The following is a 22,950-nucleotide window of genomic DNA, read 5'->3' on the forward strand; positions in this document are numbered from 1 at the left end:
CTGAAGCATATTACAGCTAAAAAAAAGAGAAGAAAACTACTTTGTCTGACTTTGTACTCAATTATGCTTCATTAAAGCCTTGTATATTTAGGAGGGAATGCTGCTATTTAGCCAATTTCCTACCACCTGGAAGTAACCTGATTTAAAATTAAGAAAAGTGCTCTTTTTAGTAATATCCAAACTCCTAATGTACTATTTTAGTGACGTGTACTACAATGTGTCATGTGCTGATTAAAGTCGAGCTTTGTCCTTTTTGGGAATGATTCTAATGTAGTCTAGTCAAAGAATTTAATTTAATTACATGTGTAATACAACTTTCTGCCTTTTACTTAATTGGTCTCGCCTACGTTGTTTCTGCCTATTAGATGACAATTTAGCAATTTCCAATTTGTATATCCCTGAGGGAGGCTCAATGGGAATAAACGGGAGTAAAAAATCTCCACAGCTTTATTCCTCCATTTACTGGCTTGATGGCATCTCTTGTGTAGTTGCATGGAAGAAATGGAGAATAGTAAGTAATAAAAGGAAATCTTTTGTGTGAAAGGCTTATATTGAGAACAAAGCAGATTGTGTAATCTTTGCTTTGTGTATTTACAGCATTATTTGCTCAGCATAGGATATCTACACCCAATTTTAATAATAATAATGTACTTTCAGTTTTAGTGTTAACCCTCTAATCCATTTATATTTGTTTAATTGAGTAACTCGGCAAATCAGTGCGTCAGAACCATGGTGACTTCTCAGCTATGGATGGGGAGGTTTATAAAACTTCTACACCATTTTGGGGTACAATTTTTCTGGTAGTAGCAGTCTGTCTTTTTTGGGGTCTGGAATTTCTGTGTTAAATTGGTCTTTGTAGATGGGAAAAAACAATTTTTTTTTTCTTTGCACTCTCAAATTGGCCCAAAGCTCTGTGTATGTTCTTGTCTGTGCCCCCTGTGTTTTTTGGGCGGTTCTGTCTTTGCAGGAACTGAGAGCCTGATGGCACAGCATGGTTTTAAGAAAAATCATGTTGGTGATCTATATAAAACTGAATTTCAATTCTTTCGTGAGCTGGAAGTGAAACGATGATAATTTTGCCATTCTTTAAAGGTAGAGAGAAAAAAAATCTGATTCCTAAACAGGAATTCAGTTTAAAATAGATGCCTAAATCTAGATATGCCTGTGATTTTTATAGTCAGAAAAATCTAGTCAATGAGTGAAAAGTAGATGTACTTTTCATAAAAGAGATGGCAAAGCACTTTTTTCTATTTCAATATCTTTGAATTTTACCTTGCTGTTTTTCTTTTTTTCCTAAAGGAAATTTGTCTGGCAGATGTTTAGATACCATCATCTTCAGCACTTTTATTATATGTAAAGGAATATTACAGATAAATAGAGAATAACAGAATCTTGATAAAAATAGTTTCTTAGTTCATAAAATTTAGATTTAGCGAATAAAAGACTTTTAAAATTTCTATGCTAAACATAAATGCTGAGAAAATCCACCTTCAATATTTCAATATTTTAAAATGTTGCCAAAGCTTCTAAATAATAACACGTTAATGTGTTACTTGAAATAATCCCTTCTCAGTTTATGAAGCATTATAAAGGATTGTCTAAAATTTCCATATTTTTAAAGCTAGAAATTTCCAAAGCATTATTTCAAGTAGATCTGAATGAAAAGTTAAAAGTTCCTTAAATGGAGAGTTTATGTTATGGTATTCCTCATTTTAAGAAGAATACTTTCTCTTAAAAATCATGAACATTCTGAAGTTTAGTAGCAGACTTCAAATCATACCTTCAGTGTGAACTTATAATAGAAAGGTCATATTTTGGGGGTTTTGTTTTAAGTTGCTCCACAGCTGGAGGCTTTGTGCTTGCCATGATGAGAAAGGGTGCTCAGACAAGGTGATTTTTAAAACAAGGTATCTGAGTCAGACACCATTAACTGACTGCTTATAACTTGTAGTATTTCTAGTTCCTTTGCCTTCACTTCCTCCAAATGTAGTGAAGAAATCCATTCTCATGGAAGAGATTTGTACATGTGAAGTTGATAAGAAAAGTTGCTTTGTAAGTGGCACCAAAAATCCTGGGTTTACCTCTGAGATCCTTTATACAGCTGCATATTCTGTGAAAGCTTCCCAAGCGTGACAGGTGAAATTTCCCTGTCTAAAATTCAGACTACTATGTTCAAACTATTTCTGAACCACAGGAAGCAGAAGTAAAAATCCCCTTGATCTCATTTGACTTCAGTGGATTTTTTTAATTTGCTTGGTTCTTTGAAGATGGGTTGGTCACTGCCTGGACACCAGGCCACAGGTGAGCAGGATCCATTGTCCATATATAATATGTGATCTATACCACCCTAATTGACCAAGGGAGGTTAATGTGACAGGAAACGGCTCCTAAATGAGCATCATTGCATCACAATAATTAAATAAATACTGAATTTCCAGCTGTAGTGTTCAGATCTGAGTTTGGTGGACATTTGGCTTCGCTACCCTTTCCCAGGGGAGCTCAAGCTCAAGGCTCACTGAATAGGAGGGCACCTGGCAGGGTGGGATGGTGATTTCCACATGGGGAGTTCTGGCTAAAATAACAAGGTATTTTTGAGCTGTGCTCATTTTCTGATAAACTGGTAAAGCACATCAGACAGCTAACACAGCTCAGCAATATGTGGGGCAAAGTGTGCAAGAGTAAATCAATATAACCATGATGAGATGAAGGTGAAGGCAACCCCAGCTCTGCATTTGGCTGAAGCTGGACCCAGGGCTGCCAAAGGCTGAGTGTAATGAGCACCAGAAGCAGTAGAAGCAGCACCTTGGTTTATTGACCATTATTGTCTTCAGTTTAAAACCATTATCCCTTGTTCTGTCGCTGCAAGTCCTGATGAAAAATCTGTACCCATCTTTCTTAAAACCCTCTTTTAAACACTGAGAGGTTGCTTTGAGCTCTTTCAAGTGCATTTCCCTCTCCGGGGTGAACAATCCCTGCTGCTTTGTTTTCTGAAAAAAGCTTGTTTCTGAGCATGCTCCTAAAGACACATACAGATGTCATTGCTGGTGAAAGCATTAAATAAACTTCTAATCTGTACAGTGATTTTTTGGGGAAAAAGTTGTTTAGATGAAACTGTGTGTGGGTGAGATGTGTATAGTTTCTGTTATTAGTTCTGAGCAGTTGACTGCTATGGAACCTGTGGCACGCTCACTGTGAGCTAAGATTGCTGGAGCATGATTAAAGCTTTTGTGGTCCCACTCATGTCTGTGACCATTATTTCCGTCCCTGGTTGAAGAATAAGTTCTGTAGGTTCAACCTGATGGACCACACTGCTGTGTTGGGAGATGTTCACTGCTGTTCTGGTGCTTTGGTTTTTTAAACTGAGGACGTCCTGACTGTTCCCCCAGCTTTGCTCTTTGGCAGAGATTCTAGATTTCCTTTTTCGAGTATGGCATCACTCACAAAACTTACATCTGGGAGTTGAGAATGTAATAAAATCTGTGTGACTCTAGAGGTGAAAAGAATCAAAGTCTGTGGCAAAATAAACATTTTAAAGTCAATAGCACTAGGTTAGCTTGACATGAAAAACTCTTCGAGGGACTCACCAAAGAGTGAGTGCTCTGGACAGAAAATGTGAAGATTGCAGCTCTGATAAAGTGATACAGGTTTTACTGGGAAAACAGTGACTTGGAAAAGAATTTCTTTGTTACACTAAATCATCTTGAGGTGAACTTTTGCTGCAGTGCTCTGGGAAAAGGGAAAACGTTATCTTTGTGTATAAAAAGAGAAGACAAGCAAGTAGATGGTAAATTAATAATTCATTATGAATGTAAAGTCTAATTGTATCTTGAAGTGGCGGTCCATGGAGAAATGTGTATTCTTGCATGCTGAGCATTCCTGCATCCTATGATTCTACCCAAAAAAGGTTTGAATCACTTCCTTTATGAAAAACTTCTATTTTTCCTTATATTATATGTAAAGCTCTGTATCTCTGCATTTTCCCTTGAGTAGTCACTGAGATGGACTCTTCCCATGTGAAAAATTTCCCAGGTGTGCAGACTGTCCTGGGGGTTTTTGCTCCCTAGTTTGGTTTTGAGTAGGATCTCAGCATTTTGTAACCTTCCAGTTACTTCATGTGTGCCACATGTCATGGTCATATTCCCTTTAAAGAGGAGCACTGGGAATTTGGGAATTTTTCTTTTTTCTCGTAGGTGAAAGTGAATTAATGCTCCAGATTTATCATGTGCAGAGTCTGTGAGATCCCTCTGAGTATTTTGGGGTGCTACACACACCCCAGCAAAAGCCACCAGTGCTGGGTGAGGACAGAGCCCAGGCTGGGGAATGACCCAGGGATGATTCCTGACCAGCATTTCTGGTTTTTTGGGACATTCCAGGAGCAGAGACATTTGGTGGTTTTGTCCCTCAGTGCTCAGTGTGAGCAGATTCAGAATGAAAATCAGGTTTGCACCAGGTGAGCACCTGGCTCCTTCTCTTGAGGCTCCCTGGTAAAGATGCTTTGAACAGAAGTACTGACCTCATTCCACTCTTATTTTTACTGTTTATATTTTAGGGTGGGCAATCTTCTCAATCTTTTCCCAAGGAGATTCAGACAGCTGGAGTGATAACTGGGCATGACTGTAGAATTGAGGTTTTTTGGTCTTGTTTGTTATATCTGGCACAAAATTCCTTGTTTTTAATTTGCATATGTTTTCTTCTGCTCTTCCTGCTATATGAAGGCAATAATGAATTATACAAATGGGCAGCTGAATATGAACATATATATTTTGACAATCATTTCTCTGTTTATTAGTATTCCGCTGAGAGAGAGGTAGGAGGTACAGTATGGCATTATTTTGGATAAAGAGAATTTTAAAATCTTTGTGTAGTTCAGCTGTGATAAAGGGAAGATATTTAACTCAATCTTTAAGTATTGCTGTACTTAGGCTTTTCCAAATTTCCTGATGAAAGCCTATTGATTAAAATGGTCTTTTATGCCCCCTATGGAAATTGGTGTATTCATGAAGTAGGCTATAACCATAATTATTATTATTTTAAATTTCCAATTTCTTTAGGTAGCTAACAGCTTTGCTGCGTGGTGATTGCCATGGGAGTCCAAATTATTTAAATGGGCAAGTGAAAAAAGAGGCAAGTTGAAGTTAATTGTTCTGCCTCTTCATTTGCAGTTCATGGCTTTCAGATTTGGAGTTAGGAATTAAGAAGTTATATGCCCAGCACACATACTATAATCACATTTAAGCAGAAGATTTATGTAGCCAACTATCTCTTAGCACTCTTCCATTTTCAAATATTACATTATATCCAGTGGAACATTTCTTTCTTGGTTTAACTTTTAATTGTCTGAAATGTTGTCGCTCAGATAAGTTTAAGTTGTTGAATATTGTGGACTTCAGCACTATAGTCTGACTTTTATGTCCCCTTCAATTATTTTAAATAAATAAAGTTCTAAATGTAAATTTTTAAATTTAATTGCCCTTTCTAAAGATTAATGGAAAAAAAATATCTTCTGCTCTGCACGGTTCAGATATTAAAGCCATCGTTTTTCTTTCTGCAGTCAGTTTTAGGCCAGGAGGAGAGATCATTACTGTGGGTCACTTGAGCTACTGAATTTTACAGTTGTATTTTATAGTAGTAAATGAAATTCAGATTGTACTTCTAAATCTGGGAAGTAATTACAAGTAAATACAAAGTATATGTTAATTGGCATTACTTTACATTATTATTTCCAGCCAGTGATACATATGTGTTCACCTCACAAGAGATTTGATTCTTGAGGTCCCTCCTTGCCTGTAAATTATTATATACTGGGGCATCACTTGCAGTTTGGCATCACTTCCAGTTTGGTATTAACTGCAGGACTTGTATTTAGGGTGGAATTACGTGCCCCTGAAACATGATGTTATATATTACAAGTGAGATTGCACAATGAAAGTATCAGGCAGAGTTTTAAAAGGAAATTTGCCTTATGCATTTTTTTTTCCTCTTGAATGTGAGAACAAGAGTACCATCCTCACTTCAGGTTTTCCTGAAATTTAAAATCATTGAGTGTACAGGGACTCTTCATGCACATAAGCATTCTGCATAAGTGGCAGTAACATGGTCTGGCAGTGTCCCTACTGTCTACTTTATATAAGAAAGGAGGATGAACAGGAAGCATAATATTGAATAAAGTCTCCTACTGCCTCCTGTAAGCTTCATTTTGGAAGCAGCTTGCAAACTCATCTGTGGATGATAGTATTTAAATAGGTATTTAGCCATGAGGAAGAGTTTTTGGGTTCCTGTTATATTGTTTCTTCCTAGGGATAATTAAATAAGGACTATCTCTATATTTTATTCTTCCAAGCTAAGCAGCAGTGTTTTATTTACTTAATGAAAGATGAAATCTACTTATGTTGACCAGATTGCTGCTTTTCTTTTAATACCATGCCTGCTCTTAACCTCATTTTATTTGGAGAGTATCACATAATTAATTTCACTTTATGGATTTATACTCCTAGAAGAGGACATGGAAAGATCTGAGGTGCGTCACTGGTGGATGGGATGTGCCTGGGACCTGCCCACTGTCCTCCCAAGAACAAAAGGAGGAGTTTGCAGCACCCCCAGTGATGCTCCCTCACTCAGTTTTTCACCTATTAATCTTCTGTGCCAGTGCCATTTCTGTGGAGCTGTCAGTGCTGCGGATTTCAGCTGGCACTGCTCTGGGAGAGGGGAGTTGGGAGGCACTGGCTGGGGAGCAGTCCTGATATCATTTGCAGGAAATTGTTTTCATCCCTGCAAATCCTTTCTGCTGAGAATTTTGTTGTCAGGGCAGGGGAGGATTTCCAGTAAAGTTGCAACTCTTTTTATGAGAAGAGGTGAAAGGAGCTGTCCAGTGCCTTTAGCAGCTCTGCACTGTGACTTTAACAGGACTTTGGGTGACTGTCACTGAGATGGTGGCTGTGCCATCACAAGGTTTGTCACTTTTTTCCCAATGACAGATGATGTGAGATGATACCATGCAGACACATCATCAGCATTGCTGATGAGCTGACCTTCTCCTCTTCATCCATTTCATTTGTATTTGAATAATTTGCATCCCTGTAACGATGCTCAGTTGTCTGAGGAGCTGTCACAGAGGCTTGGGCTGGTTTCGTGACAAAACCCAGTAGTTTCAAAACACAATTGTTTCATTATTCATGAAAACTGTCGTTGCTTTATTCCTCCTCCTGCTCAGACAAGTTTGGCCAGAGAGAAACAAAACCTGTTTTGCATTTGCGGGATTGGATATTTAATTTTTTTTTTGAATAATGCAGTGTTTTTATACAAATACCTCATTATTTATTGAAAACTCATCTAGTAGGAAATTTGGATAGCTCCCCATGAGGCAAAGAAGTTAAAATGGAATTCTAGTCCCTTTTCTTGGAACGAGTTTATATGTAAACTTTTGAGTTTTAAGATCTTCTCTGTTTTCCCTGATACATAATTACTGTGAAGGGCAAGGAACAGGTGCCCTTGCACAATGTGAGCTGTCATTATCCTGGCTGCTTGCAATAAATTGAGTGCCTGTTTCAGACTGAATTGTCCATTTTCACCTTTTTCCATATAGATTCCATAGATTCTTGTATATCACAACAAGCAAGGACAAATTTGGAGAGAGGAGAAGTGCAGAGAGCTCTTGACAGGAAACAGGTCTCAATGTAACTGCAGAAGACAGCAGAGAATGACTTCTATGGCTAAAATACATTTCAGTCTCATTATTCTGATGCTCAGCCCAGCGACAGAGTTGGTGATGTTCAAAAGGTTGCCTTTCACTGCCCTCTCCTACTTCAGGGTGAGGTCCATGTGATCTCTAGAGATCACTTAAAAGTTGAAAAGGATCCTTTTTTCACTTTGTGGTTGCAATTCATTGTCCAGCTTATCCATTTTCTGCTCCCATCAGCTGCCTCTGGGAATTGTTTGTCCACTCATTAACACCTCCCTGGTGAAATGCATCTCTTGAGATGGGAGAAATCTTCAGACTTGAAAAGAAAGTGAAGAAGCTGGGTTTGAGTAGGGGTACGTTTCTCAGGATGAATGACTGATTTAGGTTATGGTATTTATTTTTTGTTTTGATTCTTGTGCAAAGCCTTTCCATGTACTACACGTTCCATAGGCTGAGGAAAAAATACTGTAGCAACGTTACAGATAAAAAATGCAGAGACAAAACTTAAATATTTTTAGTACAAGAGGAAGCGGAATATGGATGATAAAAGGCAGATACATTTAAGAAAAAGAGCAAGGATTTAATTCTGTTGTCCTTTACTTTGAGAGGAACTATAGTCTTGAAACATTCTATTTTATCACTGTTTATTGCTTTTGTAGATTCTACCTAGAGCTGTGTTCCTAGTACTGTTTTGTGGGATATTTTTTCTCTCTGTAGTTCTCTTTTACTCAGACTCTTCACTTTCTAGCTGGCAAGTGTGTTGTTGGGGGTGTTTTTGTAGCTTCTCATGTGACATGAGGTGTCACTGTGCTAAATACAGTATAAACATTATAAATAAAAACAGGGTTAGAAGATCTGAAAACCTAGTAGAGTCTCTGAGTACGGAGAGCCCTGTTTACTAAAGTTTTCCATAACTTAGAGCTTAATAAAAATTACTCGAAGCAGAGATGCACAATGAACAGTTAAGTGCAATCTAGGCTGTATTCCTAAAGCTGACGTGGATTTATTGGAGGCTGTTGGGGTACAATGTGCTTACATGTATATTTAATTTCCAGACAAAAATCACCATATTGCCAACAACCATCCTTCAACAGAGGAATGCAATCTGAATGCTGCAGTTTCATATTAAATATTGTTAGGCAGGAATATTTTTTCTCAAATATCAATCACTTAGAAAAGTGCAACATTAATTAGAAGGGATCTATTTTCCTGGTCCCTTCAGAGGTGGATTCTAAATACTTCTGACTGTCCAGAAGCAAAGAGAATTTGTTAAAATATGGCTATAGGAAACTAACCATAGTTCTGTGAGAATATAAGCATTGTTGTGTATATCATAGAAATCAAGTACAGGGTTGGCATCTGCTCATTTACCACAGAGGGGTGAAGTTGATCTTGGAAATAAAGACTGTGAAATTCAAAATATTCCAGTTGTGTCTTCCATGGGCATTGCCTGTACAAAATCCAGGAAACCCATCCTGCCTTTGCAGAATCAAATCATACTTCAGTGCCAGTAAGAATTGATCTTGTTAGTCATAGTTTCAGGCCTGGTAATTTTTTTTTCAGAGTCCACTCTTCAGATTTTATCTTGGTGTTTTTCGTTATGGTCTTTATTTCTAGCTTGATTCAGGCAGTTACTGTGATCCACTTTTATAACTCATGTTTAGCTTTTGAATATGCCCAGCACTTGATGGATTCTGCATGCAAATGAAGAACTTCTAATGATCTCTTGCTGCATTAAAAATAGCCAAAACACCCCCCACCCTTAGAGAGGAACAGATTAATTCCTCCACCTTTGGGACGTGAGGATCAGCAAAGATGCAGGCTGTAAAAGTGGGAGTTTATAGAAACCTGTGCCTGAGTGCTGTATTTGGACTTTTTTGTCATAAAATCATAGAATGCTTTGGGTTGGGAGGGACCTTAAAGGCCATTTAGTTGCACCCCCTGCCATGGGCAGGGACACCTTCCTCTAGAATGGTGAAGGGGGAGCTTCAGAAGCTTCTCCTCAGATTTCAGTTCTTCCTCAGTGTTGCTAAGGCCTGTTTGAATTCATCTTCCCACTGCAAACTCCACAAGCTCTAGATTATTCCTTGTAATTGCCATCTATTTTCACCCAGTTTCTTTTGGGGTTAAGATTCTTTTAAATTAATGCGAATTATAGAAAATATTTTCTGGTCTGGAGAGATTTCAAAGCTCTTTCTTGTTGACATTTGTTACTGGTGTTTTCCTTTTGGCAACATTCATGGAATATGTTTCCCTCTTTATATGGAGAAATATATAAAAGGACAGTAGTAATCCTGTGTTTTTGTGAAATGCCCTTCCCAGACTGCTTCTCAGTTTGTAGTTGCATTTCATCCTGAATGGTTTTTAAACCTGTTGTTGGTCTCCTTAAGTGCAAAGTCATCTCAAGAGCAATATATTTTAATTCTTCCCTAATTATTTTTCTATTTCAGACAATTCAGGAAATTAAAGCTGTTTTGGCAGCATAGTATATTAGATCTTCCATAACCACATTTCATGTGATGTGAGCTAGTCTAAATTCCCTTTTATATTAGATTAGTGATCCTAATTTAACATATCAGTATTTAGTATGCATTATAGTGTACTGTATTTAATTTGATTACCTTTTATGCCTTACCGTACATTTAATAAAGCAATTATTTAACCATTTGCTACCAATGAATTTTACTGTGATATTGAAATTAATATGGTCTGTAATTCATGAAGATGGACAAAGCAGGAGAGAAGTGTCTTAAAAAAATTCAAGGGCCATGTTAAAGCCCTACTTCTGTGGTTATTTTGTTTCTCCTTCCTGAGTTTTGCAAGGAAAAGTGAGGAAGTTGCCTTGTGAAACCAATGGACTCTACAGGTGTGTTACAGCTCACTTCAGGAGACACTTGCATGTACTGCTTCCCTTTTGTATGGGTTGATATTAACAAACAACTTTAAATAGTATATTCCTCAACTTTTGGCCCAGTCTTATTGCTTTTTAGAGCAAGTTTTGAGCACACCAGGAGCTTTTATCTACTAGGAGTGGAGGCAGGTGAACCTCTACAGAACCACAATGCTGCTTGTCACCTGCTTGCAACTGCAAAATAAATGTCTTATGCACCACTCACAAAGTCATGAAGATGTTGATTGATGATTTGTAAAACATTTTTACCATGAACAGGGTTAGACTTGTGTTTTCAGTATCATAAACCATACGGTTGATATATCATTAATTACAGCCTGGATGCCACTTAAACCAATATATTGATATTGTAGTGCCTGTGTTCACAGTGGTCTGCACATTCTGCAGAAATAATACCAGCAAGAATGATGTTTTTGGCTCTTTTCTTTCTTCTCCTTTGCTACAGCATGGCCATCCAAGTGGACAAGTTCAATTTTGAGAGTTTCCCAGAGTCCCCGACGGACGGGGCGCAGTTGGCGAATGCAAAGCAGCTGGAAGAGGAAAGGCAACAAGCAAGAGGTCTGGAGATTAACAGCAAGCTGGATATTTGCTGGAAAATTATATCCTTTCATAAATACTTGCTTTACAAGTATATAAATAGATGCCCTCTGATACATTTTATTTTATAATTCAGCTCGCTTCACGGCAGTGTTACCGAAAAGAGAAGTAATTAGAACTATGAAGCTTATCATAATTATAGACTGTTTAAGGTTAATTGTGCTGTATATTATTTGGGCGATGCTTAGGTCATCCTGTAATGGCTTTTTCTGAGTCACTGGGCATGTCATAAATCCTGTGTGTTTTTCCCAGGTTTTAGGGAACTGAGGAAGTGTAGTTAGGATTGAGGAGTAGTAAATTCATGGGGTCAAATTTTTCTGTTCTCTCCCACACCAAGTAACTGAATCATGAAGAAATTAATGAAGCTGGATTTAGAGAGTTTGCATATATTTAATTAAATTTGGGTAAATCAGAGCATATTAGAATAATTTATTTCAACTCCTCTTTATAGATTTAGTAATGTATCTAATCTTGGGTAGCTTTTTAAGGCTTAGACAGGACTTGTGTGATGACTTAGTCATTCTAAACATAAAATCCCCACAATAATTCTAAATGCAGTAAAATATTGCCTTATGATTATTAATAAGAAATTGCATTCAGTTTAGAGTTAAAATAAACCATAGTGTTGCTATAAATTTCGTGATTTCTATAAAAAAAATCCTGTGCTTGGCTTGTCAAAAATACACTTTCTCATGATTTTCTTCAGGAAACATTCTGTACAGCAAACAGTCCCCCAAGCCATGTGATGGTACTCAGCACTTCTCAGGAGATTTATATTTTTCACTCAGATCATCCTGGAATTCACATGATAGGAGGTGGCAGAAGATGAGAGAAGAATGGCAATAAAATCATACTTTATCTGTTTGTACTTTTAATTGTACTTCTATCCAGTGATCTGAAATGATGTTCCATTACTAATTATTGTGAAGAGGAACTTCCTTACGGTGAGGGTGGCTGAGCACTGGCACAGGTTGCCCAGAGAGGCTGTGGAGTCTCCTTCCCTGGAGATATTCAAGAGCTGTCCTGGACATAATCCTGTGCTCTGGGGACCCTGCTTGAACAGGGGGTGGACAAGATGACCTCCAGTAGTCCCTTCCAACCTTAACCATCCTTTGGTGATTAAATCAGATCAGCATTTGTCAAAGGCAAGGCTTGAGTCATAGATGAGACTCCTAATGCCTGGTTTAGTCCAGATTCCCCAAGCAACATTTCAGAGAGAGCTCCTTTTATGCAAAGATGTCAATATTTAACCAGAACTCGCTTAGAAAATGTCTGTGTTATGGAAAGATATAAATATTCTGTGATAGCACAGATGAATTCTTACACTGGAATTGAGTGCATAGTTGTAATAATTTTGTCAAGGTGTAAAAATTCATCCTCACTCATTGCAGTTGCTGGGCAACACTGTTTACATCCATTCTGTGTTCTGGATTTTACCCCAGTTTTGGTCCCAGAACCATTGTGGTGACATGAAAGTCAGTACTTTAGTAACCAATAGAACAGTGTGTGGGTTCTTCATGTAAATTCAGTACAACCATTAGTTTCTGTGGTTTTAATATTTGTTATGATTGTTCTGTCTGTTCCAGGAACTAAAACTCATCTAATTAATGAAAAGGAATAAGTTTCACATGTGCTTAAAAATCCTTGAAGAGATGTGGACATTCTTTTCCAGGTGTCATGTCCCAACTAGAGTTAGTCTTTCTCACAGCATTGTAGAATCATGAATGTTGGGAAAAACCTCAAAATACCTCCAAAATCATCAAGTCCAAATGACCAAATGACTTTGGCCAAATGTACCAGCTAAACCACAGCAGTGAGTGCCACATTGAGTCCTTTCCTGAGCACCTCCAGGGATGGTGACTCCACCACCTCCTTGGGCAGTCCCTTCCTTGACAACCCTTTCCATAAACAAATTCTTCCTAATATCCAACCTGAACCTCTCTGGCTTCATCCTTTTACTTCTTGCAGCAATATTTAGATGTCAACCAGTCAATTAAAAAAAAAATATTCTTCTCTCCATTCTGCTAAGTTTAAGAGACTTGGTTTCTGAGATCTTTTTCTCCCATCAGAATAATTGGACACAGGTCAGGAGAGTTTATACTGATGGACAGACAGGCAGAGAAATGGATGGATGCTTCAGCTGCATGAGCCTTGTTTTCCTTCAGGAGTCAGCCTCAGTGCAGCCAAGAGAGGAAAAGTATTTGCAAAGTTACAAAGGGTTAGAATTACTGATATTTCCTGCTAGAGGAGGCATTTTTGCAAGTCTCTTGAGTGGTAATGCCAACTGATCTCTTTGTTATCCATCATCTCTGAACTACTTGGAACTCCCCAGATAAGTTTTCTGTCCTGACTGTGTGCATGACATGGGAAAGTGATGGGTGAGTTGATGTCACAGAATCTGCCCTGAGCTGTGATCCAAGGCCCACGTCAGAGGCTTACACCAGCCCATTCAAAATCATGTGGAGGAGAAATTAGAGTGTGCACAGGGAATTATGAGGAAAGGAGGGGTGAGACAATTGAAAGCTTCTTCACCAAGGACAGAGTTGTCCAGCAGAGTGAGGTGCTGTGTTTTTGTCACAGACCACCCAAAGAAGCAAAGCTGGATGAACTTTTCCTTAAGGACTGCAAGAAGTCTAGTCAGTCCAGTTATTTCTGAAATACTTTTAAGGACAATTTTTATGTACAGATGTTGGATGGTTTGATTTGGTATGGGCTGTGTAGGATCTGCTCCCTTAATAAATGATCCAGCTGGAGGGTTTGAAGTTCAGTGTCAGCCTTGGCTGCGGTTGTCCTGAGATGATGGAGCTCAATATCCTGAGGGAAGTGAGGAGGGCACGTGGCAGGATAATGACTCTGGACTTGAGCACAGGAGACGTTGGGGAAGGCAGGATTGGAAAGGATGCTGGCCCTGGTCCCAGTGGAGTTGCTGGGCCTCCAGGAGCAGCCTCCTCAAAGCCCGAGTTACAGCAGTCAACAAAGTTCATGCAGCCCTTCGAGCAAGGTGTGTCATGAGGAGACTGCTAAATTCCTGTTAGCTACTAGGAAAATTCCTTTTCACAGTGAGGGTGCTCAGATACTGGAAGAGGTTGTCCAAAAGTGCTGGAAAATTGCTGTCTTTGAAGATGTTAAAAAATTCTGGACAATGCCTTGAAGAGCCTGGTGCAATTTCAGTATTTTCTGTGCTTTGAGCACAGGGCTGGACAGTGACTCTGGAATTGCCTTTCAATATAAATTATTCTGTGATTTGTGCAGCTGAACAGAGGGCTGGGTCAGAGAATGACTTCTGAAAACCAAACTCTTTCCTTCTTCTATCTTCTGCTATTTCCAGGTTTGATTGCAGCCAGAGAAATTTTCTAATGTACTGTGAAGAAATTGCGATTTCAATGAAATGAGACTATAACATTTTGGGGTCATTTTCTTGAAAATATTCTAAAGCTGGCCCTAACAGCCTTAAACAAGTGAGACAGACTTCCAGTGGCACCTTAAATATTATGTTCCATTTTTTACTTTTCTAGTAGTTAGACTGTTTTTTCTTACTTCAGCCTTAATATCTGTGATGTATAAGAAGTCTGTCCTATTTGCAATGTTTTCTTAAATTTTTTGAATTGTATTTTGTGCCCCTTCCTATGTTTTTTGTTTCCTATATTTAAACCTAATTGCCAGAATTTCTTCCAAAGCACATTTTCTTTCAGTCACATTGCTGATTTTGTTCTGCACTACAGATCTATTTTTCTCAATATGTGGGATCCAAAGCTGGAGGCAATACTGCAGGTGAGATTTCTCACAGAATAAAATTGTACATTCCAGGTTTCAGAGATGATGTTTTCTCTGAGAACTATTCTTTAATTCTATTGTCTGACTGATTTTTTTTTTACATGTGGTTCAGCATAACTGACTGAATTAATATTCCCAACTTTCATTTATAGATTTGTTGACTTCTTCTAGGGCTGTACTTGGAACTCTTCATCACTTCATCCCAGTGAACTTCATAAGTTCCACTCATTTTTTAGGTTTGTGAACTGACATCTTTTCCAAATACAATAAAATTATGAATGTTTTTGTATTTCATCATTGAGCAGCCAATCAGGGTTTTGAAATTATTATCTATCAGACAGAACCTTGAGTCATCTCATTTGCTTGACAGCAAATCACTGATAACTTTTATTGAAATTCACTTTTCTGTGTCTATTCCACTTTTGATGACTTTATCTTGATCATAAATATGAATCATCAGTTATAAGAACATTACATCTTGTGGAACTTCTGTACCTCAGTAAAGGTTTCTTTAAATTTCTATGCTGCTGCCTATTGTTTGCAAAAATAACTAATATTTAAGACCCTAAATAACTGCTTGTAATTAGTTTTAATATTAAAATACCACAATAATGATCAAGCAGAAAGCTTAAAATATGAATAAGGCAACTGCTGTAAGTAAAATGTGCAATTCATGTAGATTTAGTTTTAATTAGCATGAATTTTATTTATGAACATTTGCTATTTTTTATGATTATGTGCATTCTCCCACCTGCATTTGTTTGCAAAGGACATATGCATAATAATTTGAAAGAAATAATTTCTTTCAGGATGCAAGATGTGGAATGCTGTAGGGAGAAAAAAACATCAGTAACTTGCAGATAGAAGCCATTTTTAAAAACCTATTGTCTTTTTAAGCAGTAGGTTTTAGGTAACAGACTGTGTACAAATTGTGAGTACCCAGCAATCCAGAGAGTGTAAAAGACCAAAGTTTTCCCTGGGGAAATAACTGGTTCATTTGACTGTCATTTAGGTTTTTGGTATGAAACAGTTTATATCATAGTCAAGCTGTTGCTACAGAAATGTGAAATAAGGGTGTCAACTGTGAAAAATTAGGTTTTTAGGTTTTTGTGTTTGTTGGTTTTTTTTCAAACAGCATCTGGTGATTGTGTGTTTGTTCGCTCTGAGGCCCCCACTGGGGCTGATTTAAATGTGCAGATGAAAATATCTTGAGCTGTTAAATATGAACTATAGTGCTGGAAGCTGGAATTCAACCTTTTGAGTCCTGGCTGAGGCCTGTGTTGTTGATAACAAAGATTTAACTTTAGGAAATGAGGCCTGGCTCAGCAGAGTGGCTCCTACAGAAGAGCAGGTTTGTGGTGGCACTGAAACCTCAGCAGAATGTGTGGAGATTTGGTTAAGTAGATGGATTCTGCAAGGTCAAACCTAACTTTGGCAGCCTGTACTTGTGTTTATCTGGGCAGTCTTTTCAATGAATTTTAAATCCTGGATCTTACACTTGTGTCTTTTATCAGCTTTGACTTTGAGCTAAGAATAAAAGGATATCTTGGCAACCCCTGTTCAACTCCTTTGCTTTCACTGACTTCTAAAGGCTTTGTCTTATACAAACTCTGGAGTTAAGCTTTTCTCTCTTGTTCCTTTTATATTTTCTTATTGCATATTTTGGTCACTTTTCATCTCCCAGGTAATGAGTTTGTTGCAATGTTCAGTTTTGTATTTGTCCTATAATAAACAATTTCATGTAATTGTCTGATAATATAGTCAGGAGGTGAAGATCAGTGTTATGGAATTCCATGAGCCCAATCCCTTGGTAGATCCATGTGAACACATAATTCCTTTATGTGTTTATTCCTTTATGTTTGAACAAGATGCAACCACTTCTTTGGCTGCATCTCAACCTTGCCTTTCCCTCCTTTGCCATCAGACTCCTTCTGCTGCTTCATTCAATGATCTCATTAGACAAATGAAATTTATTTCCTGAATACTTAAGTCAAATCATCTGTGCATGGCCTAACCATTTAAATGCTACATTTTTCTTTCACATAGAATTGTGAAAATTGAAATTTCTCCCCAGTTCTACTATCCATGGCCATGTATCTAAGATAAACTAATACCATAAATTTGTTTGGCAAATAAACAAATAAGACCCTGAACCTCCAGATTAATGTACAAGAACACTCACTGAGCTATTTCTTTTCTATAGAATTTATTTTGCCACAAGATGACAATAAGCAGTGTGCTAAAAATGAGCTTGGTGCTTGTGATGGAATAAGGAAATTTATTTTTCTGACAATTTGGGCTGTAAAAGCTTAAACTGCTTTTGGGATATTACACAATTTTCTCTGTAATGAGTTTGTGGGTTTTTCTGGTGAGTTTCTTTTTTGTTGTTTATTGTTGCTTTTTTGTTTGTTTTGGTTTTGTTGCCCCTCCTTGTTTGTGGATTTTTTAGTGGGTTTTTAAACAATTTTTAGCTTTTGCAAAGAGCTATTCAGTTTGATTTTTAACTTTTTTCTGAAATGTGTGAATGGGAATATTCTGCATCTGAATAAATGGATCTGCTTTGGTAGCATTTACCAACGATAAAGAATGGAGAATCACCTGTTTTATAGTAATTTTATGGTGTTGTTTGAGACATTAAGCTTTCCATGAAGCTCTAAACAGTGAAAATTTGTAATATTCCAGGCACCACTGTGAGTCTGTTGTAAGTAAATTACAGTAAAGTTAGTTTACTGTTACAGTTAATGCCAGCCACTCTGTTTTAAAGCATCTTTTAAATACTGCCTTTTTATTAGTGTTTTCTCTCACTTATCGTCCTTAGATTAAAGATGTGATAACAGAATTATTTAACTGCTGTTTCAGTGAAGTAAATTGAAATTATTCTCTACCCTCTAGTGTGTTTTATGGAAATTATTGGGTTGTGCTGGTGTTCCGAGTCTTATTTTTCATCAGCAGCACTCTTCTAAGGTGATATTCTGGTGCCTTCAGTTTTCCAAGTAGGTGCTTTTCTTTAATGATGTTTCCAGATTTCAGACTCTTTGGGGTTTGTGAGTTCTTTATTTGTGGTCTCTTTAGGAGAAAAAAAATAAAAAAGTGCCATTTATGACATTTTTCAGGGCATAATGAGAATATTTTAAAAATAATGGCAAGAATCCTGTACTTGGTATTGATTTTCCTCTTCTATCATCTCTGAGCTCTTGAGTCTCAATCACTGTTAGATTTGCTTTTGTTCTGAGCTTTCAAAACTTTTCTTTAAATCTCCTGGACACCCTGCAAGATTATGTCTTGTGGTAGAAATTAGTTATTTGCAGTGCTTGTTAATTTTCTTTTAAGTGACACAGGTGTATATCTACTTGAGCAGTCAGATGATGTGTGTCCCTTTCCAGAGTCTACAGAAAAGGGACTGAGTACATTTAGAAGCTCGGGTATTCTTTTATTTTTAGATATATTTTTGAAGACCAGGGTTCTGGTACTTTTGGAATAGTTGGTTCAAATCTTGATGAATCTCACTAGGAGCTTATTCCTTAATTCCTGTCAGGGAATTAGAAAAAAGAAATCCAGTTTCTTCTTTTTACAAATAAATGTCATCACACGAAATTATTATTAATTTGTTTAAATGGATAATGCTGTCTTTGCATGATTTTGGATATTGCCTGTATTTTTTAGCACTTGTGTAACCTGTTTTGAAGCCCTTTTAAAAGAGATTTTTCTATCCTCAACAGTTCATTTCAGTACTCTGCTGTCCTTAAGAGGAAGAACAATTTCCTAATTTTTTGTCTTTTTGGTCTGGGCCTGTTTCTGAGCTCATGCAGGGTAGAAAGGGGAGCTGGCAGGTTCTGTGCCTGTGGTTGTGGTCTGATGTTTGCCCTGGGTAATGACCCTGGCACTGTCCAGCATCCCTGTGCCCCCATGGAACCGGCACAAAGTCAGCAGGCAGGGCTCTCCTAGCAGACATTTCTTCTGTTTTCTGTTGCCTGTTAAATTTCGTTCTGTTTTCTATTGCCCTACCAAATTTTTACCTCTTTGTTTTCAGATTGTTCCTAATTTATTGTTCTCAATTCTCATCCTGCACCTCATAGTTAAAGGTTTTGCATTTATGTGGCTCCCAGACTTTTTTACCCTCGTGTTTTATTATGGTTCAAGTGTATTTTACCTTTGCTTTAACACTCCTCCCTGGAATTAAATTTTTATTTTCAGAGGCTATCAACTGCTGTACTTTTACTGCTGGTCAATTTATGGGTTAATAAACCATATGTAGCATTAACTTTTAATGAATCTGTAGATTGCGGTTTTGATTTGCAGTAATAAAAACTGTGCATATCTTATGCCCTTTTCTTCTCTGACAAAAAAATTTTCCTTAATTCCAATTTACCCTTCCTTGAAGCGTGAAGGGGAAGCAAGTGTGGAAGGGGTTCTTAACCAGCTGGTCCTGGAGCATCTACAGCTGGCCCCTCTCCAGTGGGGTGAGTGGTGTCAAAATCCATTGATGATCTTTTTTAGAGAATCTCCTGGCTCCTTATTTTCAGCAGCATGAGAATGATAATGTTTTCATTTACTGACAATCTGTGATAGCCGAGAATTTGATAGGAATTTTATTTTCCTTTAGCTGTTTTACTTAGCTGAAGAGAAATGTGGAATTGATATTTGGTTTATTTTAAGTACCGCTGTTTGGTGATAGTAAATATGAAACCTGACTGTGCACTTTTTCCTGTAATTTTCAGTCCTAGTTGTCTTGTATGAGAGGTGGCTGCTACTTAAATTTTCCTTTTTCCTACAGTGTGTGTTTTTAAAGTAATTTCTCTAAATTTTTTTCATATGAATGGTAATATTCTTGTGATATATTTCTTATTATGGTCCAGACAATTGCATTACTAAATTTTGAGGTGCAGAAAATGTTTTTACTCGGGGTAGCAGGGAAGACTTACTTGTCTTAATTTTCCATTTAGAATGATGTTCCCACAATGAAAAATGAAATTAATTTGATTTTGAAGAGTCGTAATAACGTGACTTTTGTCTGAGGTTCTCAGCTTGTTCAGAGGCTTTGGACCATGGGATGTTTGATCCCCAACACTTCTGTGTGAGTTGCAAGTTTCAGATAAAGTCCCCAGGTCATCAGCAAATTATTGCCCAAGCTTTTGCTTTTAAAGCAAATTTAACTCTGTGCTCCATGTTTTAATACTTTGATGACCTAATGAGGAGCAACTTTAAATAACAATGATCCATCACTATTGCCTGTGTTAATTATTAAAACTGAAATGAGCCCAAACTCCATTATTTGTGTACTCTTTAAAATGTTTGGGTTTTTTCAAGCACCACCAACTCAAATGTTAAACCCTGTGAGCACTTTGTTTATAGATGAGAAGATTAAAATAGGTTTAAAGTAATTTGTTGTATGTATGTCCAACTTTAGCCATCATCAGCTACCTCTGAAATCAAGCTTACCTGGCCTCGGTTCTTCAGGGGATTCAAAGATTTGGCAGCATTGCTTTTTGGTGGGATTGATGGGATTTGGCCATGACTGCCCTGGGTCTCAGCAGGAAAATGAGTGGTTTGTGTCATGTTGGGAGCTGGGGCTGCTCCCTTCTTGGCTCTGCAGAGGGCTTTGACCATCAGCAGGTTTCTAACCTGGGCTCTGTGGTGGAAAATCTTCCTTTGGCACTTCTGCATAGGACATCACCTGAAGGATGAAAAATGTGTTTTTCTTCTCTCCCTGTAGCCTTGGTTTGCTTCTTTTAATTCTCTTTATGCCAAATTCCTCTGTTTTCATGGTAAAAGAGGCTTTTTGAATCACAGAATTGTGCCTGGCATTCCTGTCTCAGTAGTGATCTTTGATGCACTGGTTGAAAAACATGAACATAGCACTGATTTACAATAGAATCTCCTGTGGAGTTTGTTATTTCTCAGGCTGCTGATTAATTCAGTTAGAGAGTCCCAGTTACTTGAGTTTTCAGCCAAAGCTCTGTGATAGTCTCTGCTTCATGGCTGCAAATTCTTCTGAAGCACAGTCTGTTGATTGATGGTGTTGTACATTTTAATTTTCTACACTGAGCAAAGCAGGGAAAGGGAGATCCTATGGGATATTGAATGCTTGGTTTGCCACCACTTATACATTTCCTAGTGGGAAGTGCAGTTTTGCAGAAGTTTGCTTAACTTTTTTGTTTAATTTTTCTCAGTCCTAAATTGTTAATGAATATTTTCTATTTTGTATAACACAGTAAGTATGTCCATGTGGAAGCTGCAGCTTCCTGCAGAGATTATTGAAAAGGACATTTTGGTTAAATGCCTGATTTTACTTGAAAACAAAAGCAAAAATTGAAAAGTGAAGACAATGGAGACATTTTAGCTTCTTTTAGCTTACCATACTTTTGAATATTCAGCAGTTACATCTTTGGTAGTGTTGCAGCCAGGTAACCCCACCTGCAGCTCCTGCAGTCCCTCCAGACCCTGTACCATGGCAATACAGGATGATTTTTTCTTTAATAATGTGTGGGATGGAGGAGGATTAAGAGATTGTTATTATTGTTTGGCAGGTGGGAAAATAAGGAGCTGTTGAGATGTTTGGACAGCCAGGGGATGTGTGTGCCTTGCACATGCACTTAGACAATGTGACACTCTGTCTTTTGGACTTAAATTCTTGTTCAGTGCCAGAATATATTTCCTATTCAATTCTTACAGGCATGGAAATGTTAAGAGTTTAAAATACTGTAATATTGTAGTATCAGCTGGATTTTTTTTTAAGCATTACACTGTTTGTATTTACAGCCTGGCTTTACTTTGAGTTTTGTTTTTCTGTATGTTAACTATGACTTGTGTTTTAATGTGAACTCTTTACTACTGGCCATCAGTTTAACATAGCCTTTGCATAAACTGGCTAAAAATTTGGCTTAGTTTTATGCAATGAAATTGATTCTGATTATGCAAGGATTTTGCTATATTGATGGTCACATTGAAGGGTTTACTTTATTATAAGTGCTCACAGTGAAACATAAATGAATATTTAACATGGTTTTGATTAAAAAAATGACTGGCTCTTATTCAAATTTGTAGAAGCTGTGCTCCAACATTCCTTTTAGAATTGGCATATTTAATTCATATAAGAGTTAATATTACATCTCTAGAATTATGAAACCATATTGAAATAATTTTTCATGTAAATTTGACAATCCTGTCCTTTTTTCATTAAGTACAAGGCAAAGAGTAGAATCAAAAGTTGGTGACATTGAAATTTTGGTCTGAGGGTAAGAAGTTACCTTTGAAATTTTTTCATGGAGAGGGGGAAAAAGTGATCTGTAGTGAATAGTTTGTTTTGATTTCATATAATTAAATGACTGAGGAAGGGAAAATCTTTAAGACATGAGGAATCATAAAAAAATACTTCAAAAGCTGGAGTGAGAGTTCTTAATGCATTGTTAAAATTGATTTTAAGATTTAGGACATCTCTGTAAAATGAAGTTGTCTGTTAGGCAGGTGAGTAAATCACACATAATTGAAAAGCATCATCTTGCTCAACACCACCAGGTTCAACCTTCTCTAAAATTTATGACACATTTTCTTTTTACAGCTGGGCAACAAACCAAATGTAGGCGTAGATGTGGTTTTAAAGTGAATACATTAATTTTATCAAATCAAGGAAACAGAGCCTGCAAAGGTTATTGAGGAGAACCAAAGCTCAGAGGCGTGTGCCACGCAAGCTCCGTGGCTGGGGATGATCTGATGGAGCCGTCTGGGGCTGCTGCCTCTGCAGGATTTTTCCAATCTTTATTTGATTTATGTCACTGACTTTGCAAGCAAGCAAAATCCCAGGACCGAACACTTTATCAGTTTTGATGGTGCTCTTCTGCTTTCCATAGCAAAATTATCTCAGGTACAAATGTGTGCACAAGATGTTATTGCACTTGAAGTAGACTGAGTTTGAAATAAGCTCCTGATTGACCCTGGAACAGGCTGGGCTTGGGATATTCCTGAATTCAATGAGAAATTTCCCTGAAACAAG

General features: G+C 37.5%; 1 protein-coding gene across 3 annotated transcripts in view; it reads left to right on the forward strand.

The window, feature by feature from the left end:
- The window catches only part of TRAPPC9 (trafficking protein particle complex subunit 9), a 455,571-nt gene that overhangs the window by 192,033 nt on the left and 240,588 nt on the right, over window positions 1-22,950 (forward strand). For all 3 annotated transcript variants that reach the window (XM_063407939.1, XM_063407850.1, XM_063408027.1), the window contains 2 exons: window positions 11,035-11,188; window positions 19,330-19,420. In XM_063407939.1, the coding sequence (XP_063264009.1) occupies window positions 11,035-11,188; window positions 19,330-19,420 (245 nt within the window). The remainder of the gene's footprint in view (window positions 1-11,034; window positions 11,189-19,329; window positions 19,421-22,950) is intronic.

Source organism: Prinia subflava, chromosome 1 (genome assembly GCF_021018805.1).
Source record: "Prinia subflava isolate CZ2003 ecotype Zambia chromosome 1, Cam_Psub_1.2, whole genome shotgun sequence".
In the NCBI taxonomy this organism is placed as follows: domain Eukaryota; kingdom Metazoa; phylum Chordata; class Aves; order Passeriformes; family Cisticolidae; genus Prinia; species Prinia subflava.